Source organism: Fringilla coelebs, assembly GCF_963513975.1.
Source record: "Fringilla coelebs genome assembly, chromosome: 30".
In the NCBI taxonomy this organism is placed as follows: Eukaryota; Metazoa; Chordata; class Aves; order Passeriformes; family Fringillidae; genus Fringilla; species Fringilla coelebs.
Window position 1 is genome coordinate 1,864,371 of NC_140056.1, and position 25,864 is coordinate 1,890,234.

The 25,864-nt window shown below is 67.4% G+C and overlaps 4 protein-coding genes across 5 annotated transcripts; all 4 read left to right on the top strand.

The window, feature by feature from the left end:
* The first annotated feature begins 1,029 nt into the window (after positions 1-1,029).
* On the top strand, positions 1,030-5,070 carry TUBA1B (tubulin alpha 1b). Its single transcript, XM_084223556.1, has 4 exons — positions 1,030-1,129; positions 2,634-2,856; positions 2,944-3,092; positions 3,903-5,070. Exons 1-4 carry the CDS (start codon positions 1,127-1,129, stop codon positions 4,881-4,883), a joined length of 1,356 nt encoding a protein of 451 aa, XP_084079682.1. The 5' UTR covers positions 1,030-1,126; the 3' UTR covers positions 4,884-5,070.
* An 845-nt stretch (positions 5,071-5,915) lies between these two features.
* Positions 5,916-11,259, top strand: LMBR1L (limb development membrane protein 1 like). 2 transcript variants are annotated; one of them, XM_084223450.1, is made up of 17 exons: positions 5,916-6,007; positions 7,486-7,570; positions 7,859-7,895; positions 8,010-8,149; positions 8,236-8,339; positions 8,408-8,534; positions 8,618-8,686; positions 8,814-8,878; positions 8,972-9,047; positions 9,155-9,241; positions 9,438-9,514; positions 9,597-9,674; positions 9,768-9,841; positions 9,946-10,036; positions 10,252-10,318; positions 10,409-10,570; positions 10,658-11,259. In XM_084223450.1, the coding sequence occupies exons 1-17, from the start codon at positions 5,936-5,938 to the stop codon at positions 10,714-10,716; spliced, it is 1,470 nt and encodes a 489-aa protein (XP_084079576.1). In that variant the 5' UTR covers positions 5,916-5,935; the 3' UTR covers positions 10,717-11,259. The 2 variants fall into 2 exon arrangements, with proteins under 2 accessions (XP_084079576.1, XP_084079577.1); XM_084223451.1 differs by having other exon boundaries at positions 9,158-9,241.
* A 1,964-nt stretch (positions 11,260-13,223) lies between these two features.
* DHH (desert hedgehog signaling molecule) lies at positions 13,224-16,522 on the top strand (the record flags this gene model as incomplete). The annotated part of the gene is made up of 3 exons (XM_084223437.1): positions 13,224-13,535; positions 14,937-15,198; positions 15,763-16,522. The coding sequence occupies 3 exons, from the start codon at positions 13,224-13,226 to the stop codon at positions 16,428-16,430; spliced, it is 1,242 nt and encodes a 413-aa protein (XP_084079563.1). The 3' UTR covers positions 16,431-16,522.
* Positions 16,523-21,002: 4,480 nt separating this feature from the next.
* On the top strand, positions 21,003-25,169 carry LOC311164145 (uncharacterized protein; the record flags this gene model as incomplete). Its single annotated transcript, XM_084223479.1, has 11 exons — positions 21,003-21,102; positions 22,547-22,625; positions 22,697-22,823; positions 22,908-23,158; positions 23,239-23,336; positions 23,441-23,606; positions 23,720-23,885; positions 23,967-24,081; positions 24,161-24,327; positions 24,432-25,037; positions 25,154-25,169. Exons 2-11 carry the CDS (start codon positions 22,577-22,579, stop codon positions 25,167-25,169), a joined length of 1,761 nt encoding a protein of 586 aa, XP_084079605.1. The 5' UTR covers positions 21,003-21,102; positions 22,547-22,576.
* Positions 25,170-25,864: the final 695 nt, after the last annotated feature.

A 25,864-nucleotide genomic window follows, 5' to 3' on the forward strand; every position in this document is an offset into this window, starting at 1 on the left:
GGCAGGGATGCGGAGCCCCCTTTTTCCTCCCCCCACCACAGCAGCAGCGTGTGCTGCCGAAGTGGCCGCTGGGTTTTCCGCAAAGCTCTTGGCAAAACAGGAAGGGGATTATTGGGTGCAAATAGCTCCGGGGATTAAGTGGGGGCTGGGGATGGCGCCCCCCCCATCCCCCCCGGTGCTCTCCGTGGCATCACGGCCGGGCACGGAGCTGCTCCGCGTTGGGGGGCACAGTGGGACCCCAGCACGCCCCCGGGTTTATGGCACTCACGGTGGTCCCCCCGTGCTGCCGAAACAGCTGAGACAAACCCCACCCTGAAAAACGGGGTCCATCCTCCTCCATCCCCCGCGGGGGCGGCCCGGATCCCCCCCCCCCCATCGCGGTGGGATCCGGGGGTACAGATGGGCTGGGAGGGGCCGGGGTGGTGCAGATGGACTTGGGGGGTGCTGGGGGAGGGAGGGGGCTGCTTAAGCTACAGATGGTCTGGGAGGGACCCCCGGGGTGCAAATAATCCGGGGCGGGGTGGGGGCGAGGGGTGCAGATGGGGTAGGGCGGGGGGGTCCTCCCGGAGAAGCCGATTAACAACCCGGGGACGGCGGAGGACGCCACCGGGCGCGGCAGCACGTGCCGCCGCTCCCTCCCCCCCCACCATGTCGCAGTTTTCCTCCGCAGCGGAGCCGCACCGGGCGGGAGGGGCGGCGGAAGGGGGGGGGACGGGCGGGAACGGCTGTGCCCCCCCCCCCACCCTACGCGACAAACGCGTTACCGGGGGGGCAGAGCACCACAGGAAGGTCAAACCCCCCCGGTACCCCGCACTCACCGTACGGGGGGCCCTTCGCAAACCGGGGGGGAAGGGGGGGGTGCACCCAGCCGAGGGAGGGTCCCCGTCTCTCCCCCCCCCCCTTCCAAAGCCCCGCAGCGCCGAGGGCGGAGGCGGAGCGCGCCACGTGCCTCAGCCAATCCGCGCTGCGATCGCCTTGATGGACGGGCGTTGCGGCCAATAGGAGCGCGGGGCGGGGGCGCTCGGCCCGCCCCCCGGGCCGGTATATAGCGGGGCGCCCGGGGGCGGCGGTAGCTGGTACTTGCGTCGATTCCTTGCTTGTCGGGACGAGTAACCGAGCCGCAGCCATGGTGAGGGGAGGGGGCTGGAGAAACCCGGGGAACGGGCCCGGGGCATGGCGGGGGAAAGGAGGAGCAGGGCTGGGTCTGGGGGTGCGGGGGATGGGGGGGAATGGGTGCGGAGGGGAGGAGGGGGAAGGAATGGCGGAGGGGAGACTTCGGGGGGAGGGAGGAAAATAAAGCGGAGGGGTAAAAGGGTGAGGGGGCACCATGTCGGGAAGTTGGGAGGGGAGTGGGAGAACGGATGGGGACGTGGGTGGGTAGAGGAGGGGGATGGGGGTGTTGGGCAGGGATAGGGGATGAGGTCCTTGATGGAGAGATCACCCCGTGGGGGAGAGGGGGGATTCACGGCGCTCCTGGGGTGGTCGCACGTGGTCTCCGGTGGCCCACCGGTGGGGGCGGGGTCAACCCGACCGTTACCGTTCCCGCGCGCGGGAAGGCGCGCGGCGGGGGCACAGCCCCGCCCCTCGCCAGGGGCACAGCCCCACCCCCCCATCCACCCTTCCCCCCTAAATCCGGCCCTGAACCCCTCCCCAACCTCACCTCAACCTCCCCCGAAACACGAAATTCCCTCTTTTTCTCCCCATCCGAGCCGGTGAGGCTGATCCCGCTCCATGGCTCCTGGGGGGGGCTCATGAGGGTCACCCTCCGCTCCGGATCCCCCCCAAACCGCGGGCTCCCCCCGCTCCGGCTGGGAGGAACGCGGGGAGCAGGTGGCGCGGGGCAGGGAGCGGCCGGGAATGTGCGCGACCCCCGGGGGTGACGCCATCGGCCCATCCCCGCCGTTTCGGGTCAGCTGGTGCAGTCCCTGCCCCGCTGCTGCGCTGAGCTTCCTCTTCCTCCTCCTCCTCCCGACCTCGCCCTGCCCAGGCTGCCCGGCTGGAAAATGTCCTCCCCGGGCGCCATTTGGGAGCAGATGGTGGCAGCTGCGGGGTGGTGGGACCCCCAGAGGGTGCCCACAGGTGGCGGCGGTCTGTTCCCAAACGCGGATGTCACCCCACAGCTCCCTCCTCGGATCCTGGGTGGCTCCAGCCAAGCTCAGCCATTAGCTGGGGTGGTACTAGGGTACAATGGGGGTTTGGGGGTGCTGAGCTTGAGCCCCTGTGAGATTCCCCAAAAGGGCAGGGTCAAAGAGGGGGACAGGATGGGACCCTCGGAGCTGAGCACACTCTGCACTGGAGGAGAGATGTTCCCAGGGATATAAGGGTGACTGTGTCCCTGCAGAGAGGAGTTAAGTGTCCCTGTCCTCAAGGAAGCCAGGGATGGAGGGAACTGGGAATTGTGGGGACCAGCAATAGCCCTGAGGAACCCCAATTCCGGGCTCAGTGGGGGGTGTAGGGTGAAGGCACCAGCTGGTGCAGGGTCTCAGCTCCTGGGGAGGGGGAGCAGGATGGGCCCACCAATGCACAACGGGTGGATCCGGGCAGGATGTGGCCCCATCCAGCCTTGAGCAGAGACCCTTTTGTCCCCCAGAGAGGGGACAAAAGGGCTGACCCAGTGCCGTGTGCCCCCGCAGCGCGAGTGCATCTCCATCCACGTGGGCCAAGCGGGCGTGCAGATCGGCAATGCCTGCTGGGAGCTGTACTGCCTGGAGCACGGCATCCAGCCCGACGGGCAGATGCCCAGCGACAAGACCATCGGCGGGGGGGACGACTCCTTCAACACCTTCTTCAGCGAGACGGGCGCCGGCAAGCACGTGCCCCGGGCCGTGTTCGTGGACCTGGAGCCCACGGTGATCGGTGAGCGCGCGGGGGGCGGCCGGCGGGGCGGGGCGGGCGCTGGCGGCGGGCGCCGGGTGCTAACGGGGCCCGGGGCTGTCCCCGCAGACGAGGTGCGCACGGGCACGTACCGGCAGCTCTTCCACCCCGAGCAGCTGATCACGGGCAAGGAGGATGCGGCCAACAACTACGCCCGCGGGCACTACACCATCGGCAAGGAGATCATCGACCTGGTCCTTGACCGCATCCGCAAGCTGGTGAGCGGCCTGGGGGGGTCTCGTGGGGTGGGTTTGTCCCTGCGGGGGATGTGGGGACAAAGGGAAGCTCCGGGTGTGCCTGGGCGGGTCCTTCTCAGTCCATCAGTGCTGTGGGGCACAGAGTGGGGTAGTCCCAGGAGGGATCTCCTACCTTCCTGGTGGGACCTGCGTGACCCCTGTTGTGCCTCCAGGATGTGGATGGATTTGTTGTGAGTCATTGTGCCAGCCTGCAGCACATCCTGGCTCCCTATGGGGTCTGGATCCTCTGAGTGATCAGGATCGGCCCCTTCCCCTTGACCTGAATCCTTTTACTCAGGGCTCTGCAACCACACCAGGACAGGATGTGCACCCTGAGCTTGGCGTGTTCCAGGGGTGTGATGGGGCATGTGGGATTCTGTGTCATTTCAATCCCTGGGAAAATTGTGTTTCATCCCGTTTTTAAGGTCATGTGAGGTTTCTCCTTGATCTGGATGCTGATCCTGCTTGATCAACTGCTTATGAGCAGCTGTGCAGAGTATTTAACTCTTGCTGGGGCAGCTCTAGTGGATTGCCCATTCCCTCAAGCAGATTGCTGGGGTCATGGGAGGAAGCAGCTGAAGGGAGGGGGCAGGAAGGGGTCCCTTCTCCTGAGGGCAGGTCATTCTGGATCACAGGGTGCTGTGGCTGGAAGTGGAATGGACACAGGTGCCCCCAATTTCTGAGATCCTAGTGGGAAATGTGTGTCTTCTTGGGCAGGTCAGCAACTTCAGTAACAGCTGAAGTTCAGAATTCCTGATAGTTTGGTCTTGTTTTCCCCTTCCCTCCTCGCAGGCTGACCAGTGCACAGGGCTGCAGGGCTTCCTGGTGTTCCACAGCTTTGGCGGTGGCACCGGCTCTGGCTTCACCTCCCTGCTCATGGAGCGGCTCTCCGTCGACTACGGCAAGAAGTCCAAGCTGGAGTTCTCCATCTACCCGGCCCCGCAGGTGTCCACGGCCGTGGTGGAGCCCTACAACTCCATCCTGACCACCCACACCACCCTGGAGCACTCCGACTGCGCCTTCATGGTGGACAACGAGGCCATCTACGACATCTGCCGCCGCAACCTGGACATCGAGCGCCCCACCTACACCAACCTGAACCGCCTCATCAGCCAGATCGTGTCCTCCATCACGGCCTCTCTGCGCTTCGATGGAGCCCTGAACGTCGACCTGACAGAATTCCAGACCAACCTGGTGCCCTACCCCCGCATCCACTTCCCGCTGGCCACCTATGCCCCGGTCATCTCTGCTGAGAAGGCTTATCACGAGCAGCTCTCGGTGGCTGAAATCACCAACGCCTGCTTTGAGCCAGCCAACCAGATGGTCAAGTGTGACCCTCGCCACGGCAAGTACATGGCGTGCTGCCTGCTGTACCGCGGGGACGTGGTGCCCAAGGATGTCAACGCCGCCATCGCCACCATCAAAACCAAGCGTAGCATCCAGTTTGTGGACTGGTGCCCCACTGGTTTCAAGGTGGGCATCAACTACCAGCCTCCCACGGTGGTGCCCGGGGGCGACCTGGCCAAGGTGCAGAGGGCTGTGTGCATGCTGAGCAACACCACGGCCATCGCCGAGGCCTGGGCCCGCCTGGACCACAAGTTTGACCTGATGTACGCCAAGAGGGCGTTTGTGCACTGGTACGTGGGGGAGGGCATGGAGGAGGGCGAGTTCTCGGAGGCCCGTGAGGATATGGCTGCCCTGGAGAAGGATTATGAGGAGGTGGGGGTGGATTCTGTGGAAGGGGAGGGAGAGGAGGAAGGGGAGGAATACTAAACGCTGGGTTCCTTCTGTCACTGTCGCATGTCCATGAAATGTCTGCTTCAAACACTTGAGCTTCCTTGTGCACTGCGTGGGGTTTGGCCCCGTGGGCTCGGCCAGGGATGTGCTGCCCTCTCGGATGTGATCATGCAGATTTTCCATGTGTCTGTACCGTGTCTGTGAATAAAAGGCTTTAAGAGAAGCTACACTGTGTCGGATACAAACCCTCTGTGTCAGTGCTCGCTCTCACCCGGGCCGGCTGGCCCCATCCCATGGGAACAGACTGTCCCTATTGTCTGTGCCCAGTGAGGCAGCTGGCATGGTACCGCGGTTACCCGAGCTGCCCAGCAGAGCTGGGGGGGTAAAGCCCCCACATCGCTGTGTTCCACAGGGTGGGGCCGCACGCTCGGTACTGCTGTGCTCCTTCATGAGCTGCCCGTGATTCCCCCCCAGGGGGGCCATGCCCTGCCGGGTGGCCCCAGCGCTCGGGAGCCCAGCCCTGCCCCCCGCGGCTCTCCGTGATTAGCTGCTCGGTACTGCTGTGCTCCTTCATGAGCTGCCCGTGATTCCCCCCCAGGGGGGCCATGCCCTGCCGGGTGGCCCCAGCGCTCGGGAGCCCAGCCCTGCCCCCCGCGGCTCTCCGTGATTAGCTCACCCGGGATTAGCCGCGTCCCGGGATTAGCTCCATCCCTGCTCCTAATTCCGGGGGGCTGCGCTGGGGCCGCGGGCCCGTGGGAGCGGCGGGCGGGCTCAGCCAATCAGCGCGCGGCGCGCCGCACTTCAACCAATGAGCTTCGCCTCATTCAAGCACCGGAGCCAATGGGCGGCAGGGGGCGGGGCCTGCCGGGCTCGTTCAACCCGTGCTGAAGCGGATACTTTGTTGCGCTGCCGGGGGCGGGGCCACGCGAGGGGCGGGGCCACCGCGGCGGCGCTGGGCCGGACCCGGCGGGCTCGGAGCGGCGATTCCCGGCGGTACCGGAGCGGCTGGGCCGGCGTGGCGGTACCGGCCTCGGCGTCCTGCCCCCGCCCGCCGCAGCCCTGGCCGGCCCTGCCATGCTGGCCGCAGAATGGCCCCTGTGGAGCAGGACGCGCTGGCCGTGCGGGAGCAGCTCTTCCACGAGAGGGTCCGCGAATGCATCGTGAGTGCCCGGGGGCCGCGGTGAGGGGCGGCGGGCGGGGAAGGGGCTCGGTGTGGCGGGGAGATGTGTAAGGGGGTCTGGGAGCTCGCAGCCCTCCGTGAGCCCGTCGGGATCGCCGGTGGCAGTTCCACACCCCGTGCTTATCGGGGTCAGAGCCGCCGCGGCCGCGTGTGTGCCCAGCAGATAGCGGGGTGCCAGGGCTGGACCCTACTGAGCCCCTGCCGCGACCCCTCTGCCGCTTCCAGCGGTCCCAGCTGTGCTCCCGTTGTGCTGGGAGTGCTGGGCTGTGGTGGACAGGCTCCTGGCTCTGTCCTGGTCCCCCGACCAGCAGCTCGGGGTCAGCAGGACCCTACAGAGCCCCTAAACCTCGGACACAGCTGGATTTGCTCCTCTGCTCCTGCTGCCACAGGCTCAGGGGAGGGGATGACCTGGATGTACTGGTCCTGACATCTCTTGAGGGCCTTGGGGGTGCTGCGGGCATGGCAGCCAAGTGGGCTGTGACCAGCAGTGCCAAGGCTACCTTGCCACAGCCACATTCAGTGCCTACAGGGAGGAGCTGGTGGCCAGAGCCTGGCAGCTCTGCCTTGGAGCCCCCCAGACCTCCATTTTGGGGTGCTACAGCTCAGCCAGGAGCCCCTGGCTTGGCACACAAAACTTGGCTTAGCCCGACTTCACTGCGTAGAGGAGGAATTGAGGGACCCCTCACCAGTCAGAGCATTGGTCTGTGGGGTAGAGCCCGTGTCAGGAGAGAACCTGTGGCCTGAGACCCATCACTGGGTGGGAGCAGGAGCAGAAGGACCTGCTGGGTACTGGCCTTCTGGGAGTGCAGAGCTGAGCCAGCTCTGGGGGCTCCCTGGCACCCCACTGGCACATCCTGGGCACCCTCAGGCAGGCTCAGAGCACCCCCAGTCAGGCAGAAGGGAGGTGCCACAGCTGCTCCCCGCTGCACCTGTGCCAAGGTGGAGGATTCAGGCGACCTTTCCTCATCCTGACGCGTTCCCAGAGGGATGAAAGGTCGCCGTGTTCCCTGAACATCGCCTGCGCTGGCCTGACCTCGGCGTTCCAGCGGGGGCAGCAGGGACACCGCAGATGTCCTTGGCTCCTGACTCAAGGCTGTCCTCGTGGCTCTGCCAGCAAGGCCAGGGCTGTGGGATCCAGCAGTTCAGGGAGGTCCCACGGGGTCATAGATTTGCCAGCACAGGCTGATCCAGACCTTCTTTGGGTGGGCTTTCAGCCCTCCCCCCCCGGGCTGGGTGCTGTGCCAGCTTGTGGGCACCCATGTGTGAGCCCTGGGTGCAGTCCCCATTGAACAGATAGGTCTGAGCACACCAGTGGGGTGGAACCGGGCCCCGGAGTGGAAAAACAAACAGGGTGGAGCTGGCAAGCCCCAGGGCTGGCAGCATCCCCTGGTGTAGGAGCCGGGGTAGGAGCGCTGCCCTCAGGGCATGCCCACGCTGCCCACACTCCTCTGCCCACAGATCTGTGCCCTGCTCTTCGCCAGCCTCTACATCCTCTGCCACTTCATCATAACCCACTTTAAGAAGCACACGGATTTCACAGCAGGTAAGAGAGTGGGAGCTGCCAGAGCCAGGCAGCCCTCGATAGCCACATTCATCCTCCTGAGGGTTTTTCCTGTTCCTCCATTGCTTTTGGCCTCCCCCAGCATCCCCAGTCCCACCACAGCCTGATTACTGTGACACCAATTGCTGCCCCAGGTGGGAGCAAAGCCAGAATTCCCTGGGAGGATTTCTGCAGCATTTGGAGTGGGGAGAACTTGGGCAGGGGGAGGCAGCGATGCCCTGGGCAGCCCTACCTCCCCCAGTCCTTTGGTTTGGGATTTTGTCCCCGCAGTTCACGATGATGAGGATGCTGCTGTCAACAGGATTGCGTAAGTTCCTGCTTGTCCCCTTCCTCAGCCAGGACACCGTGTGCTGGGGGGCAGAACTGGGCTGTGACACCCAGAGGAGCCCTGAGCCAGAGGTGGTGCTTGTCCCTCTGGCAGGTTAGGGCTCTGTACTTTCACCCTGGCTGTGGCACTGGGTGCTGTCCTGCTCCTGCCCTTCTCCATCATCAGCAACGAGGTGCTGCTCTCCTTCCCCCAGAACTACTACATCCAGTGGCTGAACGGCTCCCTCATTCATGGTGGGTGACCCTGGGGTGCCCCCAAACTCTGTGGGTCAGCCTTGCCCTGCCTGGGAGCTCACCCCATGCTGTTCCCCCTCTTCCAGGCCTCTGGAATTTGGTTTTCCTCTTCTCCAATATGTCCCTGGTCTTCCTCATGCCCTTTGCCTACTTCTTCACCGAGTCAGAGGGGTTTGCAGGATCCAAGAAGGTGGGTGATCCTGCACTTGTCCCCCCTGTCCCCCTCTCTGTGCCTCCCTGCTAACCCAGCTCCTGCAGGGCATCATGGCCAGGGTGTATGAGACGTCGGTGGTGCTGCTGCTGCTGACCCTGCTGGTGCTGGGCATGGTCTGGGTGGCCTCTGCCATCGTGGGCAACGACGCTGCCAGTCGCCAGTCGCTCTACGGTGGGTGAGCTGGGCTCAGACCCTGGCACTGAACGCAACAAGGGATCTCTGGTGCCACTGGCCTGATCCTGCTGTCTCTGCAGATCTCTGGGAATATTATCTGCCCTACCTCTACTCCTGCATCTCGCTTTTCGGTGTCCTGCTGCTGCTGTGTAAGTTGTGCCCCCGCGAGGCCCTGCTCCATCCAAATGGGGGCTGAAGCCTCCAGGATCCTTCTGAGGGTGTGGGGAGGGCTAGGATGGCGAGGCACCTCCTGTTCAGCCTTTCCTTCCACCACAGTGTGCACCCCCTTTGGCCTCTCCACCATGTTCACTGTCACTGGGAAGCTGCTGGTGAAACCCCGGGTAAGGTGTCACCCCACAATCCCTCTGCCCCACATTTGGGGGTGACTGCCCCCAGGGCTGCCATTCACACAGGCTTCTCACCCACCCTCCCAGCTCCTGGAAGACCTGGATGAGCAGCTGAGCTGCACAAGGTTTGAGGAAGCCGCTGTGTCCCACAGGATCCGCTCTGGTGGGTGCAGCTGCTTGGCAAAGGGGAGGGCAGGGTGGACTGGGGGCCCCTCTACCCCACCACAGAGGAGCCTTCATCCCTCCTGAGCCCCTTGGGTCTCTCCCCAGCAGGCAAAGCTTCCTGCTGGCTGAATCTGGACATGGAGATGCTGCGGGAGCAATTCTTTGCCATCCGGAGCAAGAGGAGGAAGCTGGGTGAGGAGCCTGCCTGGGGGAAGGGGACACTGGGTGCCCTCCAGCCTGGCACTGGGAGCACTGGCCCCTGGCAAGCCATGGAGGGAGAGTGGCTGGGAGTGTCTGGGAGAGTGTCTGGCACTTTGGGGCCCCCTCAATCTCCTGCCCTGGGGTGGGAGCTGTGCCCCTCTCTCACCTGGGCACCTCCTCCCCACAGAGCTGCGGCACCGAGCGTCGCCCTGGCAGAGGAACCTGGGCTACCCCTTGGCCATGCTGGGCCTCCTGGCACTGACAGTGAGTGGCCCTGGGCTCCCAGGGGAGCTGGGGGTTGTCCCCATCCTCACCACTGCCCTCACTCCCTCCCTGCTCCTCCCAGGGCATCTCTGTGCTCATTGTCTGCTTCCACGTCCTGGAGCTGCTGCTGGACGATGCTGCCATGCCACGGGGGATCCAGGTACCCTCCTGGGGGCGTGGGACAGCTCGGGGTCGTGTCCCTGGCTGCTCTGGGGACCATTCCTCCCCGACCTGCTCCCTCCTCTTCCTGCAGGATGCATCCCTGGGCCAGGTTTCCTTCTCCATCTTTGGTTCCTTTGGAGCTGCGCTGCAGGTTGTCCTCATTTTGTATCCTTCAGGCGGGCACTTGTGTCCCCAGCGATGTCCCCTGTGTCCCCAACATGGTTCCCAGTGCCAGCCCATCCTGTTTTCCTCCTTAACACTCCTTGCAGCTACCTAATGCTCTCCTCTGTCGTGGGCTTCTACAGCTCCCCTCTGTTCACTCGGCTGCTGCCAGAGAGGCAGGACACCCCCCTGACCAAGGTGGGAGCAGCAGGACGGGGCTGGGGGGGCTCCTTTGGGGGTGCAAGACCCTGCTCCCTACTCTGTGTGTCCCTGTGCAGTCCCCACACGGGGGGACAGTGTCCCACTGCCAGGCAGGACCCCGCAGTAGGTCCCTGGCATCTGGAAAGTTCCCTCCCCAGTCTGGGGGTTCCCTGCAGCAGCACTGCCCCCCCAAACCTCCTCCTTCTCCCCAGATCATCGGGAACTGTGTCTCCTTGCTGGTGCTCAGCTCAGCACTGCCTGTCTTCTCCAGGACACTGGGTGAGCCTCCCAGAGGGATCAGGGGGATGCCAGGATGGGGGTGGCCCCAAAATTGGGGTGCCCTGACCAATGTACCCCCACCCTGTGCAGGCATCACCCGGTTTGACCTCCTGGGGGATTTTGGCCGCTTCAACTGGTTGGGGAACTTCTACATTGTCTTCCTGTACAACATGGGCTTTGCTGGGCTCACCACGCTGTGCCTGGTCAAAAGGGTCTCCTGGGCAGTCCAGGCCGAGCTCATCCGTGCCTTTGGTGAGGACAGGGACACGGGGACACGGGGGTGGCTGCTGGGGTGTCCCGTGTCCCCCACCCTGGGTCTCACACTCTCCCCGTGTCCAGGTCTGCACAAGCTGCCGCTGCCCGTGACGCGCTACCGGACTCGCAGCAAGCCCGGCTAGGGCTGGGGGACAGGGACATGTCCCGTCCCCTCCCTCACTGTGGTGGCCACCAGGGTGGCTGCCAGCCACAGAGCTGGCCCTGATAGCGCCTGGTGCCTCAGGGACATCAGAGCCCCTCAGGGAAAGCTGAGGCACCTTTGGGGGTGCCCCCCCTGCTCTGTCTCAGCTGTTGTGCTACTGAGCCTTGGCCTTGAGCCACATCCCCAAGGGGTGTGGGGTCCCCCCGAGGCTGTGCTGGCTGCAGCCCCCCCACCCCCCATTTACATACCTCATGCAACCATGGCTGGCTCCCCCCCCCTCCAACCTCCTCTGGCTGCTCCCTGGGGTCTGGTTGAATTTTAAACCCTGCCCCACCTGTCCTGACATTGTGGAAGGGGGTCCTGTGCCCAGAGTCACTCCACACTCCACCCCTGTGTCACTCTGGGGCTGCAGGGGGACACTGGTTGTCCCCTGTCCACCCTGAGGTCCTTAGGGTCCCTAACAGGGAGTCCTGGGGTGCAGGGGACAAGCCCCCCTCTCCAGCTGCTTGATCTGATGAGTATGTCTGGTCTCTGTTACAACAGAACTTGTTTGGAGAAATAAATAGTGAGTGGTTTTTATATAAAAATACTTGAATCTGGGGGTTTTATTCCTCCCGAGGGCAGGGCCGAGTCGGAAAGGGGCAGGGGTGGGGTGTCCCTGCCTTGTGGGGGGGTCACAGTCCTGCCCCTCCTTATGGGCCCTATGGGGCCATAATTAACCCTCTTCCTGGTTGGGGTTAACGAGCTTCTTCCAGGCAGGGCTGCAGGCGAGGGCAGCTCCACTCCGTGCCTGCTGCCCGGGCTGGGCTGAGGGACCCCGGCGGTGTTGGGGAGCTCCGGGAGGCTTTGGGCTACGGGCTGAGCTCCCCAACGTGAGGGGCAAAGCAGAGGCTTCGCCTCCTGGCACGGAGGGTCGTGCAGCCAGAGCGGAAACTGCCCCGGGAACCGGCCCCCCGCCCATCCTGCCCCGGCTGGGGCCGAGCCAGGCCGCCCCCCGCCCCTCCATGGCGGGGGTGGGGGGCCCAGGCCCCCCCTCGCCCCCCCCCCCGGCTGGGGCCGAGCAGGAAGCACAGGAAACCTGGTTTATATTGCAGGAAATGAGGCCATCGGTGCCCGCGATTTCCCCGCGACCTGCTCCCCTCCCAGTCACCCCGGGCTGGCACCGGGGCTGCGGGGAAGCTGGGGGGGGCTGGGACCCCCCCTCCGACCCACTCCCAACCTTCCACTACCCCGTGCTGCCCCCCGCCCTCGCGGGGCCCGCAGCGCCCTTGGGTGCTTGGCCGGGAGCGCTGGGGGCACCGTCCCGGTGCCGGTCCCGGTCCCGGTGCCGGGAGTGCCCCGCTCCTGGAGGCGCCCATGGAGCCCGGTGCCAGTCCCCCAGCCCCGTCCTCGGCGGTACTTGGACCCCTGGCGGAGCCCGGTCGCGCTCCGGGGGTGCCCCGGTCCCGGGGCGCGGAGGGGCCGGCCGGGGCAGGGCAGCCCGGCGGGGGCGGCCCCGGGGGATGTGGCCGCCGCTGCCGCCGCTCCCGGGGGCCGGCTCCGAGGCGGGGCCCGACGGGGCTGCCCAGCGCCGGAGCCGAGCGGCCACGGTGGGGGCAGCCCGGCCGGGGCGGCTGAGGGCGGCGCACGGTGCCGACCAGCACCCAAGGCAGCCGGTACCGGGGGCTGGGCCAGGAACGGGGACCGGGACCGTGGGTCGGACGGAGCAGAGGGGACCGGGGTAGTGCCAGGGAGCGGGTCCCGGGAGCGGGGCTGTGCCAAGGGGACGGAGCAGGTGCGGACACCGGCGGCGCAGCCTTAGAATAACGAGGGATCCTCGGTGCAAGGGACAGCGGGAGGAGGAGAAGGACCGGGACCGGGAGTGAGGGGTCCCCGATTTCAACAGGCGGTGACAGGAGATTCCCAGGAGCAGAATCGCGGCGTTCGCATGGGATAAGGGGGGGGCTCCGGTACCGGGGCGCAGTGCAGGGACCGTGGAGAGGAGGCGGCACCAGAGCGCGGGATTTAGACGGGAACGGGGAACAAGACTGGGACGCGGGATCAGATCCCGGTGCCGGTCCCGGGACAGCCTTAGGAACCAGGTGCCCAGTGCCAGGGCAGTGCCCGGAGCTGGGTGCCGGTGCCCGGTGCTGGGACGCCGTTCTGCGAGGGCTTTCCCTAAGGCTGGGGCTGTATCGGGGACTTCCCGGGACCGGGGTGCAGGCGAGGGGCTGCTGACACCGTGGGCGCGCAACCGGCGGCGCTCCGAGTGGGTGGCGGCACCGGCGGGGGGGGGTACGGGGGGGTGGTCAGTCGTCCCGAGCGGCCGCGGATCCCGCAGCAGCGACGGGACCGTGGGTGTGAGAAGGAAACGGCGCCGACCCGCCCCTGGCACCGCGACCATCTAAAAGCCCCGGGGCCACCGCACCGGGACCATGCCCGCCCCAGCCGCCCGTGCCCCCGGCGACTGAGCGGGACCCGCGGAGGCAGCGGGGCCCGGCGGGCGGGATGCCCCGGTGGAGGCCGCTCGCCCTCGTCCTGCTCGGGCTCGCCGCCTGCCTGCTGGCCGCGCCGGTGCTGGGCTGCGGCCCGGGTCGGGGCCCGGTGGGGCGGCGGCGGCTGGGGCGGCGGCAGCTTTCGCCTCTGCTCTACAAGCAGTTCGTGCCCAACGTGCCCGAGCAGACGCTGGGGGCGAGCGGGAAGGCGGAGGGCAAAGTGCTGCGGGGCTCGGAGCGCTTCAGGGATCTGGTGCCCAACTACAACCCCGACATCATCTTCAAGGACGAGGAGAACACGGGGGCGGACCGGCTCATGACCGAGGTGGGGGCTGCGCCCGGCCCGGCCCGGTCCGGCCTCGCTCCCGGGGGCGCGGGGGCGCGGGGGCGGCGGGGGGATGGGCGGGATCACAGCGACCCTCGACAGGGCTCGTGGACCTTTCTCAGTCGGCACCGACGCGCCAAGTGGCTCACGGAGCTTTCCCGGTCGCCACCGATCCTCTCCAGGGCGCAGCGATCATCCCGGGGCTCACGGCTCCTCCCGGGCGGCACCGACCCTCCCTGGGGCGCAGGGTCCCTGCCGGGGCTGCACGGTGCCTCACCCCGGTGCCCCGCTCCCTTCCACGGCCCTTGGCAGCGGCGCGGCAGCACCGGAGCCCCGGGACGAGGCTCCGGTGCCTTCGGGACCGTCGGGGGTTAACGGGACGGGATGGCACCGGGGGCACGAGGTACCGGCGGCTCCGCTCCCCCAGCGCCGCCACGCCCCGCGCGGAGGGGGAGGCCCCGGTATCCGTACTCTGCTCGGGGGGAATCCGCGGCGGCGGGAGCCCGGGACGCGCTGCGCGCCCGTCGGGATGCTCAAGGTTGCCATGGCGAGGGGCGGCCCCGCGGTAGCCATGGCGACGGGGGATGCTGCGAGTGGTCCAGGCGGCGCCGGCAGCTCCCGCGAGCCGGGACGGCGGAGGCGGCGGGGCCCGGCGGAGCCGCGGGCGCGGAGCCGGCCCGGGGTGCGGGTGGCTGAAAGGGCCCTTTGTGGCCGCGGCGGCATTCCCGGGGCCTGAGGTCAGCTCCGGGCTGGAAGGCGCCTATTGTGGCCGGGCCGGGCCGGGCCGGGCCGAGCGCATTCCTGCCCCCCCGCCGCTGCCGCCCCCCCCCGGCACGGCCGCCCCGGCCCCGCGCCCCGCACTCCCGCCCCCGCCGCCCCGCGATCCCGGGAGCCGCTTTGTTGAACGGGGGAGGGGGGGGGCACTGGGGCACTGAGGGACGCTGTGACATCAGCGGCTGCGGGGGGGGAGTAAGGGGACAGTCCCGACCCCTGCACCCCACTGCTGATGGGGAGAGGCACCCCGGAACTGCCCTGCTCTCCCTGTCAGCCCAGATTTGGGGCTGGTTCAGGGTCAGCTGCCCCCAGCTCTGCTTCACAGCCCCCCCACCAGGTTAATCAGTCACAGCCGTGGCCGCGGGGAAGGTGACACCGTCCCGGTGCCCGTCCCGGTCCCTTGCCTGTTCTGCCCGGCTGCCCGTGGAGCAGCTCCACCACGGGACCCCGGGACACGTTAAAGTTCAACCCACATCCAGCCAGGGGGGCAGCTTGGCCGTGACCCTCTCTGCACCCTGGGGAGGCATCCCCACAGCAGCCCCTTTGGGCTCCCTCAGAGCCCTTTGCAGGCCTGCTGTCTGTCTGTCCCTGTCTGTCGTGGCGAGAGTGACACCGGTGTCCCCACAGCGCTGCAAGGAGCGTGTGAACTCGCTGGCCATCGCCGTGATGAACATGTGGCCAGGGGTGAAGCTGAGGGTGACAGAGGGCTGGGATGAAGATGGGCACCACCTCCCCGACTCTCTGCACTACGAGGGGAGGGCGCTGGACATCACCACGTCCGACCGTGACCGCCACAAGTACGGCATGCTGGCACGGCTGGCCGTGGAGGCCGGCTTCGACTGGGTCTACTACGAGTCCAAGGCGCACATCCACGTCTCTGTCAAAGCAGGTACCACGCAGAAGGGGCTGCCACCAGGGCAGGGGGCTGCCATCCCCATAAACATCCCAGCCCACAGCCCCTGCTGCTCCCCCTTGACATCCTGGATCCGTGTGGGAGCATTGCTCTGGTTGGTGTCTGGCCCCAGCCCAGCTCCTCCTGGCCTACCTGACCCCCTGATTGGCAAAAACTTCACTTTCCCCTCTAAATTTGGGCCGGATGGAGACAAGCTTGTGGCTCAGCTCCTGGTGTGGGGAATAGCAATGCAGCCCCCAGCCCCACAGCCCCACAGTTGCTCCAGCCAGCAGTTGCCATCCAGTCCAGAAGTGCCAATTGACAGAAAGCGAAAATGGCCATAAATGTCACCGTTGGAGCCCGGAACAAAGGGCGTCAGTGCAGGGTGGACAAAGGGGCCCTGCAGCATTCAGGAGCTGCACGCAGGAACTGGGGGAGCTTTGGAAAATAAAAATACCCGCTTTGTTCCGGGGGTGCTTTGGGGGGTCCGGGGCTCGCCGTTTCCCCTCTGGAGGTGGAGGTGACCGGTGGGGACACCAACAGCTCTCTCCATCCTCCCAGATAACTCGCTGGCCGTCCGCACCGGTGGCTGCTTTCCCGGCCACGCCACCGTGACGCTGCAGAGCGGCGAGCACCGGGGCCTGGCTGAGCTACGCCGGGGCGACCGCGTGCTGGGCGCCGAGCCAGGCGGGCGCCTGGTGCCCACCGAGGTGCTGCTCTTCCTCCACCGGGACCTGGGCCAGCGTGCCTCCTTCGTGGCCATCGAGACGGCCAGCCCAGCTCGCCGGCTGCTCCTCACTCCATCCCACCTGGTGTTCACGGCTCGTGGGGAGAGCAACGGCTCCGCCGCCTTCCTGCCCATCTTCGCCCGCCGCGTGCGCCCGGGCGACGCCGTGCTGGCCCACGGGGCTGGAGGGCAGGGGCTGCGCCCTACGAGGGTGCTGAGGGTCTCTCGGGAGGACGGCGTGGGGGTCTTTGCCCCGCTCACCTCCCACGGCACTTTGCTGGTTAACGGGGTGCTGGCATCCTGCTACGCAGTCCTGGAGAGTCACCGCTGGGCCCACCGGGCTTTCGCCCCGCTCCGCCTCTTCCACGGGCTCCTCTCGCTGCTGCCAGCCCGCCCCGAGGTGGGCAACGGGACCGTGCCAGAGGTGGGCATGCACTGGTACTCCCGCCTGCTCTACCGGCTGGCCGGGGGCGTGCTGGGCCACGAGGCCCTGCAGGTGTAGGGGTGCCTGCCCCCCATTCCTGGCAGGTGATGCCACACACCGCATGCCAAACTCGGGGCTCCAGCCCTGGGCACCCCTCGGATCTGGGGAGGAGGGACAGGGGTGCCCTCGGTGCTGTGGGGAGGTTGGGGCTCAGCGCTGCCCTGGGGCATGGGGTGGAGGGGCACAGGGGTCTGGCTCAGCCCTTTGCTGTGTCCTAGAGCCCCCCATGACTGGGCCCCTGTCCCCAGACCCCCCTGGTATTTATTGCTTCATTAACCACTGCACTGGGGCTGGGGTTGGTGCCTGTCAAACCCCAGCCAGGCAGCACCAGACCCGGCCCTGGGGCCAAATCCAGCTGGGGGGATGCCAAAAGCACCCCAAGTCTGAGCACTTGGCAGCAGTTCCTGCCCGTCCCCCTGCTCTGGGTCTGCCCTGTCACCCACAGCGTGGCTGGATGGGTGTCTGCAGTGGGCACTGGGTGTCTGCCACGGGCACGGGCACCCCGTGCCAGGTCCAACTCTAACCATGCTAACTGCTAACCCGCCCTGCTTGAGAGTTTTATTTTTCTATTTATAAAAGGTAATATAAATGTCGCCCATGCCTGCCTGCCCTGGCAGAGGGGCTCACCCCACGGGGCAGGAGGCAGCCTGCTTTTAACCACTTCAGTTTAAAAAAAAAAACCAAAAGAAATACTACTATTTAATTGTTTGGGAAAATAAAGAAAGTCTATGACCCTGTTGGAGCTGTGGCTGGGGAGTCTGGAGGGGCTGGAATTGCCCATCCTGGGGGGCTGGGGTCCCTGGGGCTGGGTATCCTGAGGGGTTGGAGTATCCCGGGGTCTGGGGGTCACTGGGGTGGGGGTCAGGCATCCTGAGCAGCTGGGATATCTTGGAACTGGGTAGGGCATTGCAGGGTTTGGGGGACCCCTGGGGGTTTGACATTCTGGGGCTTTGGGGGTCCCTGGTGCTGGAGTAGGGAGCCCACTTCCCCCTGGCCTTCCTGGCAAAAAGATTGGCAAAAACCCTCACTTTCCCTTCCGAATTTTGGCCAGATGGAGACAACCTCGTGACTCAGCCTCTGGTGAGGGGAATAGCAATGCAGCGCTCAGGGGCTGGGGTATCCCCGGGGGGGAGTGGGTCCCGGGGCTGGGGTATCCCCAGGGGGGGGTGTGGGTCCCGGGGCTGGGGTATGCCCGGGGGGGTGTGGGTCCCGGGGCTGGGGTAGGGCACTGCAGGAAATTGGGTATTCCCAGGCTGCGGGTCCCTGATGATTGAGCCGGGCATCACGAGAGGCTGGGGATCCCCGGGGGGCTGAGGGTCCCGGGGCTGGCGGAGGCAGCGATGGGGATCTCGGGCAGCAGGAGCCGTTTGGTAGGTGTGGGTGTTCCTGGGTGTCTCCGTGCCGGGACAGGTTGTGGGGGGGATGGGGGGACACAGGACCAGGACATTCCGCCCCCCCCTTCCCATTCCCGCTCAGATCCGCGACCACCACGTGGCCACGGCCCCTCCCTCCGTTTTTCATGAATGGAGAGCCCCTCCTACCAAGGCGCATGCGCGGCCATTAGCCCCGCCCCCTCCGCCCGGCGCAGCCAATGGGAGCGGGCGGGCGGTGTTGTGGTCACGTGCGGCCGCCGGTGTAGTGGCGGCGGCCCCGCCCCCCGGCACGGCGGGCGCTTTATTGCGCTGTTTGCCGCGCCCGCCCGCGCCGTCCCGCCACCGCCGGGTTCTCATCCCCGGTTACCGGGCCGTGGGTCCGTGCGGGAGAACTCGGCCTGGGGGTGTCCTGGGCTCTGGAGAGGGCGGCCCTGCCCTCCGGGGGTCTCTACGTGAGAGCGGGGCTGCTCCACTGGGGATTACCGGGAACGGCGGATGCACCGGAGGGGCTCAGCACGGTGGGTCCCCACCCCAGGTTGAGGTTTGGGGCCGTGTTCAGCCTCGCCGGGACCCTCTGTGGCCCCGGGACTGTGTCCCCTGGAGCCCCACCAGGAGGGGTTCCCGTTTCTCCGTCCTGTCCCGGGATGATGCCGGGAGCACCCAGCCGTGCCGTTTCCACCTCCGTCCCCCCCGGTAAAACCTCCCTGCCCACCGGTTCGTGGAGGGCTGTGAGCCCACGGTGGAGAGCAGCAAGTCCCGGGTGGGTGGGTGGGGGGCTGCCCAGCCGGGGTCTCCCTTCCTGACGCCTCTGTGGGACCCCGGGTGATGAGGACAAACGTGTCCCTATTTCTGTGGGGGATGCCTTGTGCCCCAAAACCTTGTGCTGGGGGCGGAGGTACCCCTGGAATGAGGTGGAAGAGGGTCTGAGCCTTGAGGGGAGGATTTGGGGGTCCCAGGCAGCCCCCCCATGCCTGGTGTAGACTACAGGGTGGTGGTGGTGGGCTCCATCTGCAGCTGGGGCAGTTTGGGGGGGTCTGGGGGGTTTTATGGGGCTGCTGGCCTTGCAGCCACCCCCGCCACCAGTTTTGTCCCCTGTCCCTCCAGGACGAGTCCTGCCACACTCCCTCATCATCAGCATCCATGGCTCCATCCTGATCCATTTGGTGACACCCCTGGGGGACCCCCGAGACTGGGGGACGAGTCACCTGGGGCAGGGAGGACACCTCAGAGTCACCTGGGGCAGGGAGGACACCTCAGTGGGATGAAGTGCCTCGATGTCCCCTTGTCCCCACGGCTTCCAGGCGGTCAAACTCTCCACAGGAAGCTGAGGGAGGACATGGCAGGTGCTCTCCCTCCTGGGGAGGGGTCCCAGGGTGGTCTGGGCCCTGATCCTCCCTGTGCCCGTGGTGCTGACCTGGCCCTGCAGAGGTAAGGGGGGTCTGGGGTCCCACGTGTGTGTCTGTGTGTCCCAGTGGCACATCCTGCCTGTCCCCTGCTCTGTCCCCAGCTGGGAGGTGAGGACAGATGGAGGGAAGAAGCTGGTGGAGTTGTGAGGGGCCAGGTGTGGGGCACAGAGCCCACCTGGAGCCACAGTGTGCTGGCACTGATGTCCCCTCACCCTCAGGTGACCACGGGGACCTTCCTGAAGCTCACTGAGGCGCCTGACCAGCCGGACAAGTCCTGTGGCAGATGCAGCAGCCTGGTGTGATCCCTGGGGTGGGGCAGACCCCTCCCCAGAGCCCTCCTTTGGGGGAGCCCCTCACTTTGCACAGCCTGGGGGGCTCACAGGGCGCTGGGGGTTCTGGCTCAGCCGGGAGCCCCCCCAGCTCATCTCTGCTGCCCCCCCCACACACAAGGACAGGTCGGGGCCGTTCCTGCTCCGGCAGCCAGGGCTGAATGCGGGTGTTGTTCCCCCGGACCCGTGGGAGTCGGGGCTGAAACAATTAAACCTTGTTTTGTCTCTAAACCCCTGGATTGGGGGGGTTGTTCTTTGCTGGGGGGGGGGGAGGCTCCCTCCAACCCTGGATGTGCCCCCTCCTCATGGGACTGAGCACCCCAAGGGCCTCACTGGGACCCCTTGGGGGGGTTTTCAGCCCTGTCCCCCCCCCAGTTTCTCCCCCTGAGAACTTCAGCTCCCGTTTCGTGAGCGTGGGGGGGGCTCTGGCTGCGGTTCCCCTTGTGGCTTATCTCCACCCAGTCGGGCTAATTGTTGCTAATTACACAATTATGGTGGTAAAGAGGAGCAGGAGCTGCTGGAGGTGGGGGGGCGTGAAGTGCTATTGGGGTGCTGGCAGCAGAGTGGGGGGGATCCGGGGGGCTGCACCCCCTCAACTGCCCTCCCAGATCGCTGGGTCTGGGGGTTTGGGCTCCCGGGGGTCTGATCCCCCCCAAGCCCTCCCCGGCTGATGTGGCCCCAAACGGGGGGTACCGGCCCCGTGTGCCCCTTAGGGCCGGGGTGACCGTGCGGTGGGGGGGAGCAGGACCGGCTGCTCCGGGGATACCGGAACCGGGCGTGCGTGGTTCAGGACCGTGGCTCAGCAGCAGCACGCGGTAGCCGTGAGCTGGGACCAGGACCGGGATCGGCGGCTGCTACCGGAGACCTCAGGACCGGGCATGGCGGCTGCTACCGGGGATTCCCGGATCGGTACAGCCGCTACTTCAGGGATAACGGCAGCGGGCACAACAGCTCTTCCGGATATACCGGGACCTGTCCCGGCGGATGCTATGGGGAACCCTGAGACCGGAGACACCGGCCCGGGGCACGGTGGGCGATCTCGCTCCCGCCGGCTGCTCGGAGGACCCCCATCCCGGATCCCACCTTCCCTTCCTCTAACCCCCATCGCGGTCCGGGAGGCCTCCCTCTATCCATCCTCGGGGCCGCCCCGGTGCCGGTGCCGGTCGGGGGGCGGAGCCTGGCGCCGCTAGCCCCGCCCCCTCGGTGCCCACGTGCGCTCCCGCCCCGGCGCCGCCGGGGTTAAGCGCGGCGGAGGGATCTCCCCCCCGCCCCGCCCGGCAGCGTGCGCTGCGGCCGCGCGCGCGCCGTCACACCCCCCGCACCCCCCCCGCGGCCGCAGCGCCCGCCCGCCGCGCACCGTCTCCCTCCGCCCGCAGCCCCCGCCGCCCAAAGTAGTGCGGGAGCGGCGGCGCCCCCCGCTCCGCGGCTCCCCCCTAGGACCCAGCGCGGCGGCGGCCCCGGCGGGGCGGGCGGGGCGGGGCGGGGGCGGGCGGCGGGACCTACTTTCCTCTGGAAATGGCCGCGCCGGGGAGCACCGAACGCCCCGCGCCCCGAGGCCCGTCGGCGTAGGGCGGCCGCGGGGGTGAGCACCGGGCGGGGGGAGCGGGGGTGCAAACGGCCCCGCCGGGGGGCCCGCGCGGGCGGGACGGGCCCCGGCGGCCCCGGAAGGAGCGGCCCCGCGGTCGTGCGGGCTCGGGCCGCGCCGCCTCCGCCGTGCCGCCGCTCCCGGTAAGGCCTGACCGGGGCCGGGCCCAGAGCGCGGCTCCCACGCCTTTGTGTCCGGTACCGGCGGGGCCCGGGCGGCTGCGGCGCAGGTACGGCCGGGCCCGTCGCTCGGGGCCCGGTGCCGGTGCCAGCGTAGGCCGCGGTGGGCCGGGGATCGGGGCCTGGCCGGCTCGACCCCCCGGTTGCACCGGGGAGCGGGGGAAGCGTGGCCCGGGCGCACCGGGGAGGGTGTGGAGGGGGTGGTGTCCCCGCGTGGTGTTTCGGCCCACCGAGGGGTGCGGGCCGGGCCTCCCCCCGGCCCCGGAGCCTTTCCCGGGAGGGCCCGAATCCCCCCGGCCCCGGAGCCTTTCCGGGGAGGGCCCGAATACCCCCGGGCCCACCGGGAACCGGGGTCAGGGAGGTGCCGGGTGGGACACGACGCTCCTACACCGCGGCCGGGACCCTCCCCGCGCCCTCCCGGGTTTTTGGGGGGTTGGCGCTGCCCCGGCGCGTCCCCCCCTCCCCGGTGCCCCGGACTCTGCGTTGGGGCCCCCCCGGTGCCCGCGGGTCCCCCCCAGGTCTCCCCCTCACCTCGTGCGTGCCCCGTGCTCCGGTTTGGGGTCCCCTTCGCTGCCCCCGCCGTGCTGGAGCCCTCTGGGGTTTTTGGGGTGCGCTTGAGGCAGCGGTGGGAGGGGGCGGCTGCAGATCAGGGCATGGTCCCCCCGGTTTGTGCGTGGTGTTTTGGGGTGAATCTCCCCCCCCGTACCCATCCCGGGACCCCCTGTGCCCCCGTTGCTGGGCCTGAGGAAATCGGGGCACAGGCAGGTGCTGGTGGGGGGGACCCCGTTTCTTGCTGCATCCCACATTCCCCGTGAATATTCCCCACGTGGGAGGCGCTGGGGGTGGGGTCCCAGCTTTGCTGGGTGTGCTCCTGGAAGGGTCCTGGGGGCTCCTCAGGGGTCTTGGTGACTCCCTGGGGTGCTGGTGTGTGGTAGAGCCGTGGTCACTGAGCCCCTTCCCCCCACGGTTTAATCGAGGTCACTCGGGGGTTTGGTTGCCCCAGATATGTTGGGGTGTCACTGGCTGGATTTGGAGAGCACCTGGTGGGCAGAGGGTGATGGGGGAGGCCAGGGGGTCTCCTGGACCCCAGTGGGGCAGGGACCACCCCCTGCTCGGGGGCACATTCCCAGTCCCAGAGCCTATAAATTGTGTTTGGGGGAGCGATGGGAAGATGCTGCCCTGTACCTTGGATAGAGGGAGGCTGCAGGGTGCTAGGAAAGGTGCCACCATCCCTGGTGCTGACGAGTGTCCCCCCCCTACAGCTGTGGCCCCCCAGGAACGCCGGAGGCAGGATGGACGAACAGAAGGTGCCCAGCGAGGAGAAGGACGCAGCCGCGCCAGGTGAGCCAGGGCAGGACTTTGGGGACCTGGCCCTGTTTTCCCTGTGGTGGTGACACCCCCTGTCCCCACAGCCGATGGGGTCATGGCCTCGGAGGAGATGGGCAGCGCCGAGGGGGACCCCCTGAAACCCCCCGAAGGAGCCTCTGCGGGGCCAGAGCCGGACAACACGGGCATGGAGGGACCTCCCGAGGCTTGCAGGTGAGGCTGGGAGGACTCGGGGGTGGCGTGGAGCTCTCAAAGGGCTCCTGAATGTCCCTGACACCCCCTGTTGTTCCCTCCCAGCCCGCTGGGCCGCCGCTGTGCCCTCTGCAACTGTGGGGACTGGAGCCTACACGGGCAGCGGGAGCTGCAGCGCTTCGAGCCGGTGCCCGACTGGCCCGAGCGGCTGGCGGGCCACGAGCCCCCTGACGGGCCTGGCCAGCCTCCCCCAGGGCCCAGCCAGCTCCCCCCAGAGCCAGAGCTGGCGGGTGACGGCCTGGCACAAGTTGGCTTCTCCGAGGGGGTGACCCCAGCGCAGCTCTTCGAGCCGACGGGTGAGTGTGGTCACAGCGCGGGGGTCCCCATCCTGCCACCTGAGTGTCCCCAAGCTGTCCTTGACTCCCCTTCCCCACAGGGCACTGCTGGGTGCACCACTGGTGTGCGGCCTGGGCGGCTGGTGCGGGGCCAGAGGTGGCCGGCGTGGCCAGAGCTGTTTTCTCAGGGATCTCACAGGTGAGCGGATCCCAAAGGGGATCCGGGGGGATGGCAGGGTCTCGGTTTGCTGCAGACTCGCTGTCCTGCAGCAGCGCTGACCCCCCGGACTCCTCTGCTCACAGAAATGTGAACGCTGCGGGCGGGCGGGGGCCACCATCCCCTGCCGGGCGGCCGCCGGCTGCTCCCGCCTCTACCACTTCCCCTGCGCCGCCGCCAGCGGCTGCTTCCAGTCCATGAAGACCCTGCGGCTGCTCTGCCCCGAGCACGTGGCTGAGGCCGTGGACATGGGTGCGTGGGGCTGGGGACGCCACCCTTGGGTGCTGGGACCCTCCTGCCCTGGTCCCAGCAGGGTAGAACCCCACGAGCTGGCGGCCCTGACCCCCTTCTCTCGTGGCTGACAGAGGACGCGCGGTGCTCGGTGTGCAGCGGGCCGGGCGACCTGCGGGACCTGGTGTTCTGCACCAGCTGCGGGCAGCACTTCCACGGGGCCTGCCTGGACATCTCCCTGACGCCTCGCAAGCGCTCGGGCTGGCAGTGCCCCCAATGCAAAGTGTGCCAAACCTGCAGGTGAGCCCCCAGACCCGCGGTGGGGAGGGGGGTGTGCACCCAAGGGGGGTCCCAGCCCTCACTTGCCCCTGCGCCCTACAGGCAGCCCGGCCAGGACTCTGCCATGCTGGTGTGCGAGGCGTGTGACAAGGGCTACCACACCTCCTGCACGGAGCCAGCCACCCAGGGCCTCCCCACCGGCTCCTGGAAGTGCAAGGTACGTCCTGCTCTCGCTCGGGGGTACGGGGTGCCTGCCCCTCACTGCAGCCCCTGACACATCTCTGCTTCCCTCCCAGAACTGCTGGGTCTGCTCAGACTGTGGCCAGCACCCCGCAGGGCCCGACTCCAGCTGCCAGTGGTCCCCGGGGTCTGAGGTGTGTGGGGACTGCCAGCAGCGCCGTGCCACGGCCGACGTCCCCCCGGAGCCAGAACCCTCACCACAGCCTGACCCGCCCGCCCAGATGTGAGTGGGGATGGGGGTGCTGGTTTGGGGGGCTCAGACCCTCTGTGGGTGGAGGGATGGGGTGGCATGAATGCTGCCCCCTCACCCAGGTTCCCCCATCCCAGGTCAGAGTCCCCTGTCCCCAGCAAGCCGACGGATGCGCCCGTGCCCCCACCTGAGCTGGAGCCTGTGGGGTGTGATGAGGAGACGCAGCCCCTCGTGGACCCCAACGAGACACCCCCAGACCCCAGAGAGGCAGCCCCAGACCCCACGGAGGCTCCCCCAGGCAATGCTGAGTCTCCTCCTGGCGAGCTGGCCTCTGTGGAGGTGCCCCCCAGTGAGGAACCCCCCGAAGAACTTCCCTCTGATGAACTGCCCCTCGATCAGCCGCCCCCTGACACGCAGCCCTCTGACATTCAGCCTCCTGAAGTGCAGCCCCCTGAGGAGCCCCTTCCTCTCATGCTGCCCCCCGAGGAGCCTCCCTCTGAGGAGCTGCCCTCTGAGGAGCTGCCCCTTGAGACACCATCCCTTGCTGAGCTGTCCCCTGACAGACCCTCCCTTGAGGAGTTGCCCCCCAGTGAACCACCCCACAATGAGCTGCCCCTCGATGTCCCTCCCCTTGCTGAGCTGCCCCCTGAGAAACCAGCGTTTGAAAAGTCACCCCCCTACGAGCTGCCCCCCGAAGTACTGCCCATTGACAAATCACCCCCTGACGAGCTGCCCCCCAACGAGTCACCCCCCAAACCTCCCCTCGATGAGCCACCCCTCAATGAGCCATCCCTTGATGAGCTGCCCCTCAACAAGCCGCCCCTCGAGGAGCTGCCCCTCGAGGAGCTGCCCCCCGAAGAGCTGCCCCCCAGTGAACCACCCCCCATCGAGCTGCTCCCCAAGGACCCTCCTCCCGAAGCGCTGCCCCCCGAGAAGCTGAGCCCTGAAGAGCCCCCCGTTGTTGAGTTGCCCCCTGAAGAGCCGGTCCCCAGCGAGCTGCCCCCCGAGGAGGACCTGAAACCACCAGGTAATCTGGGCACTTTTCACTGTCCTCTTTCCCCTCCTGTTGTCTCCAGTGGGTGTGGGGGTCCTGCATCAGGGGCTTCTCCCAGCACTGGCTTTGCCTGATTCCTGTGTTCCTTTTGTTTTCATGTGTTGTTGCCCTGTTCGGGGTACTTTGGGAGCTGTGGGGGGGAAGTCTTGCCTGCCTCTCAATCCCAGGCTGGGTGGCAGAGGAGGGATGGAGGGGATCCCCACACTCCCTCACCCCATCCCCCTCCCCCAGGTCTCCTCCCCGAGGTGACAGTGGCAGAAGAAGCGCCGGCCCTGGCTCCAGAGGTGCTCCCTGAGGAGGAGATGGAGCTGGAGCCAGAGCCTTCACTGCCCCCTGAGATGACACCCCCACCCTCAGCTCCCCCAGGTGGGTCTGGGGAAACACCAGGGTTGGGACTGGGGAGGTGGGGTGTCTCTGGGGGGCTGTGATATCACTCTTCCCCCCTCTCTACCCACAGCTCTCCGTGCCATTTCACCTGCACGGACCCCAGCCCCCTCCCCTGATGCCAAGGAGGAC

What these genes read in the sequence shown, in the direction of transcription:
- LMBR1L (XM_084223450.1), top strand. Translation starts at nt 5,936, where the DNA reads ATGGCCCCTGTGGAGCAGGACGCGCTGGCCGTGCGGGAGCAGCTCTTC. An exon ending in CAGTCGCCAGTCGCTCTACG is followed by an intron (nt 8,535 to 8,617) that starts GTGGGTGAGCTG and finishes CTGTCTCTGCAG; the next exon opens with ATCTCTGGGAATATTATCTG. An exon ending in GTCCCACAGGATCCGCTCTG is followed by an intron (nt 9,048 to 9,154) that starts GTGGGTGCAGCT and finishes GTCTCTCCCCAG; the next exon opens with CAGGCAAAGCTTCCTGCTGG.
- TUBA1B (XM_084223556.1), top strand. An exon ending in CCTGGAGCCCACGGTGATCG is followed by an intron (nt 2,857 to 2,943) that starts GTGAGCGCGCGG and finishes CTGTCCCCGCAG; the next exon opens with ACGAGGTGCGCACGGGCACG. An exon ending in TTGACCGCATCCGCAAGCTG is followed by an intron (nt 3,093 to 3,902) that starts GTGAGCGGCCTG and finishes CCCTCCTCGCAG; the next exon opens with GCTGACCAGTGCACAGGGCT.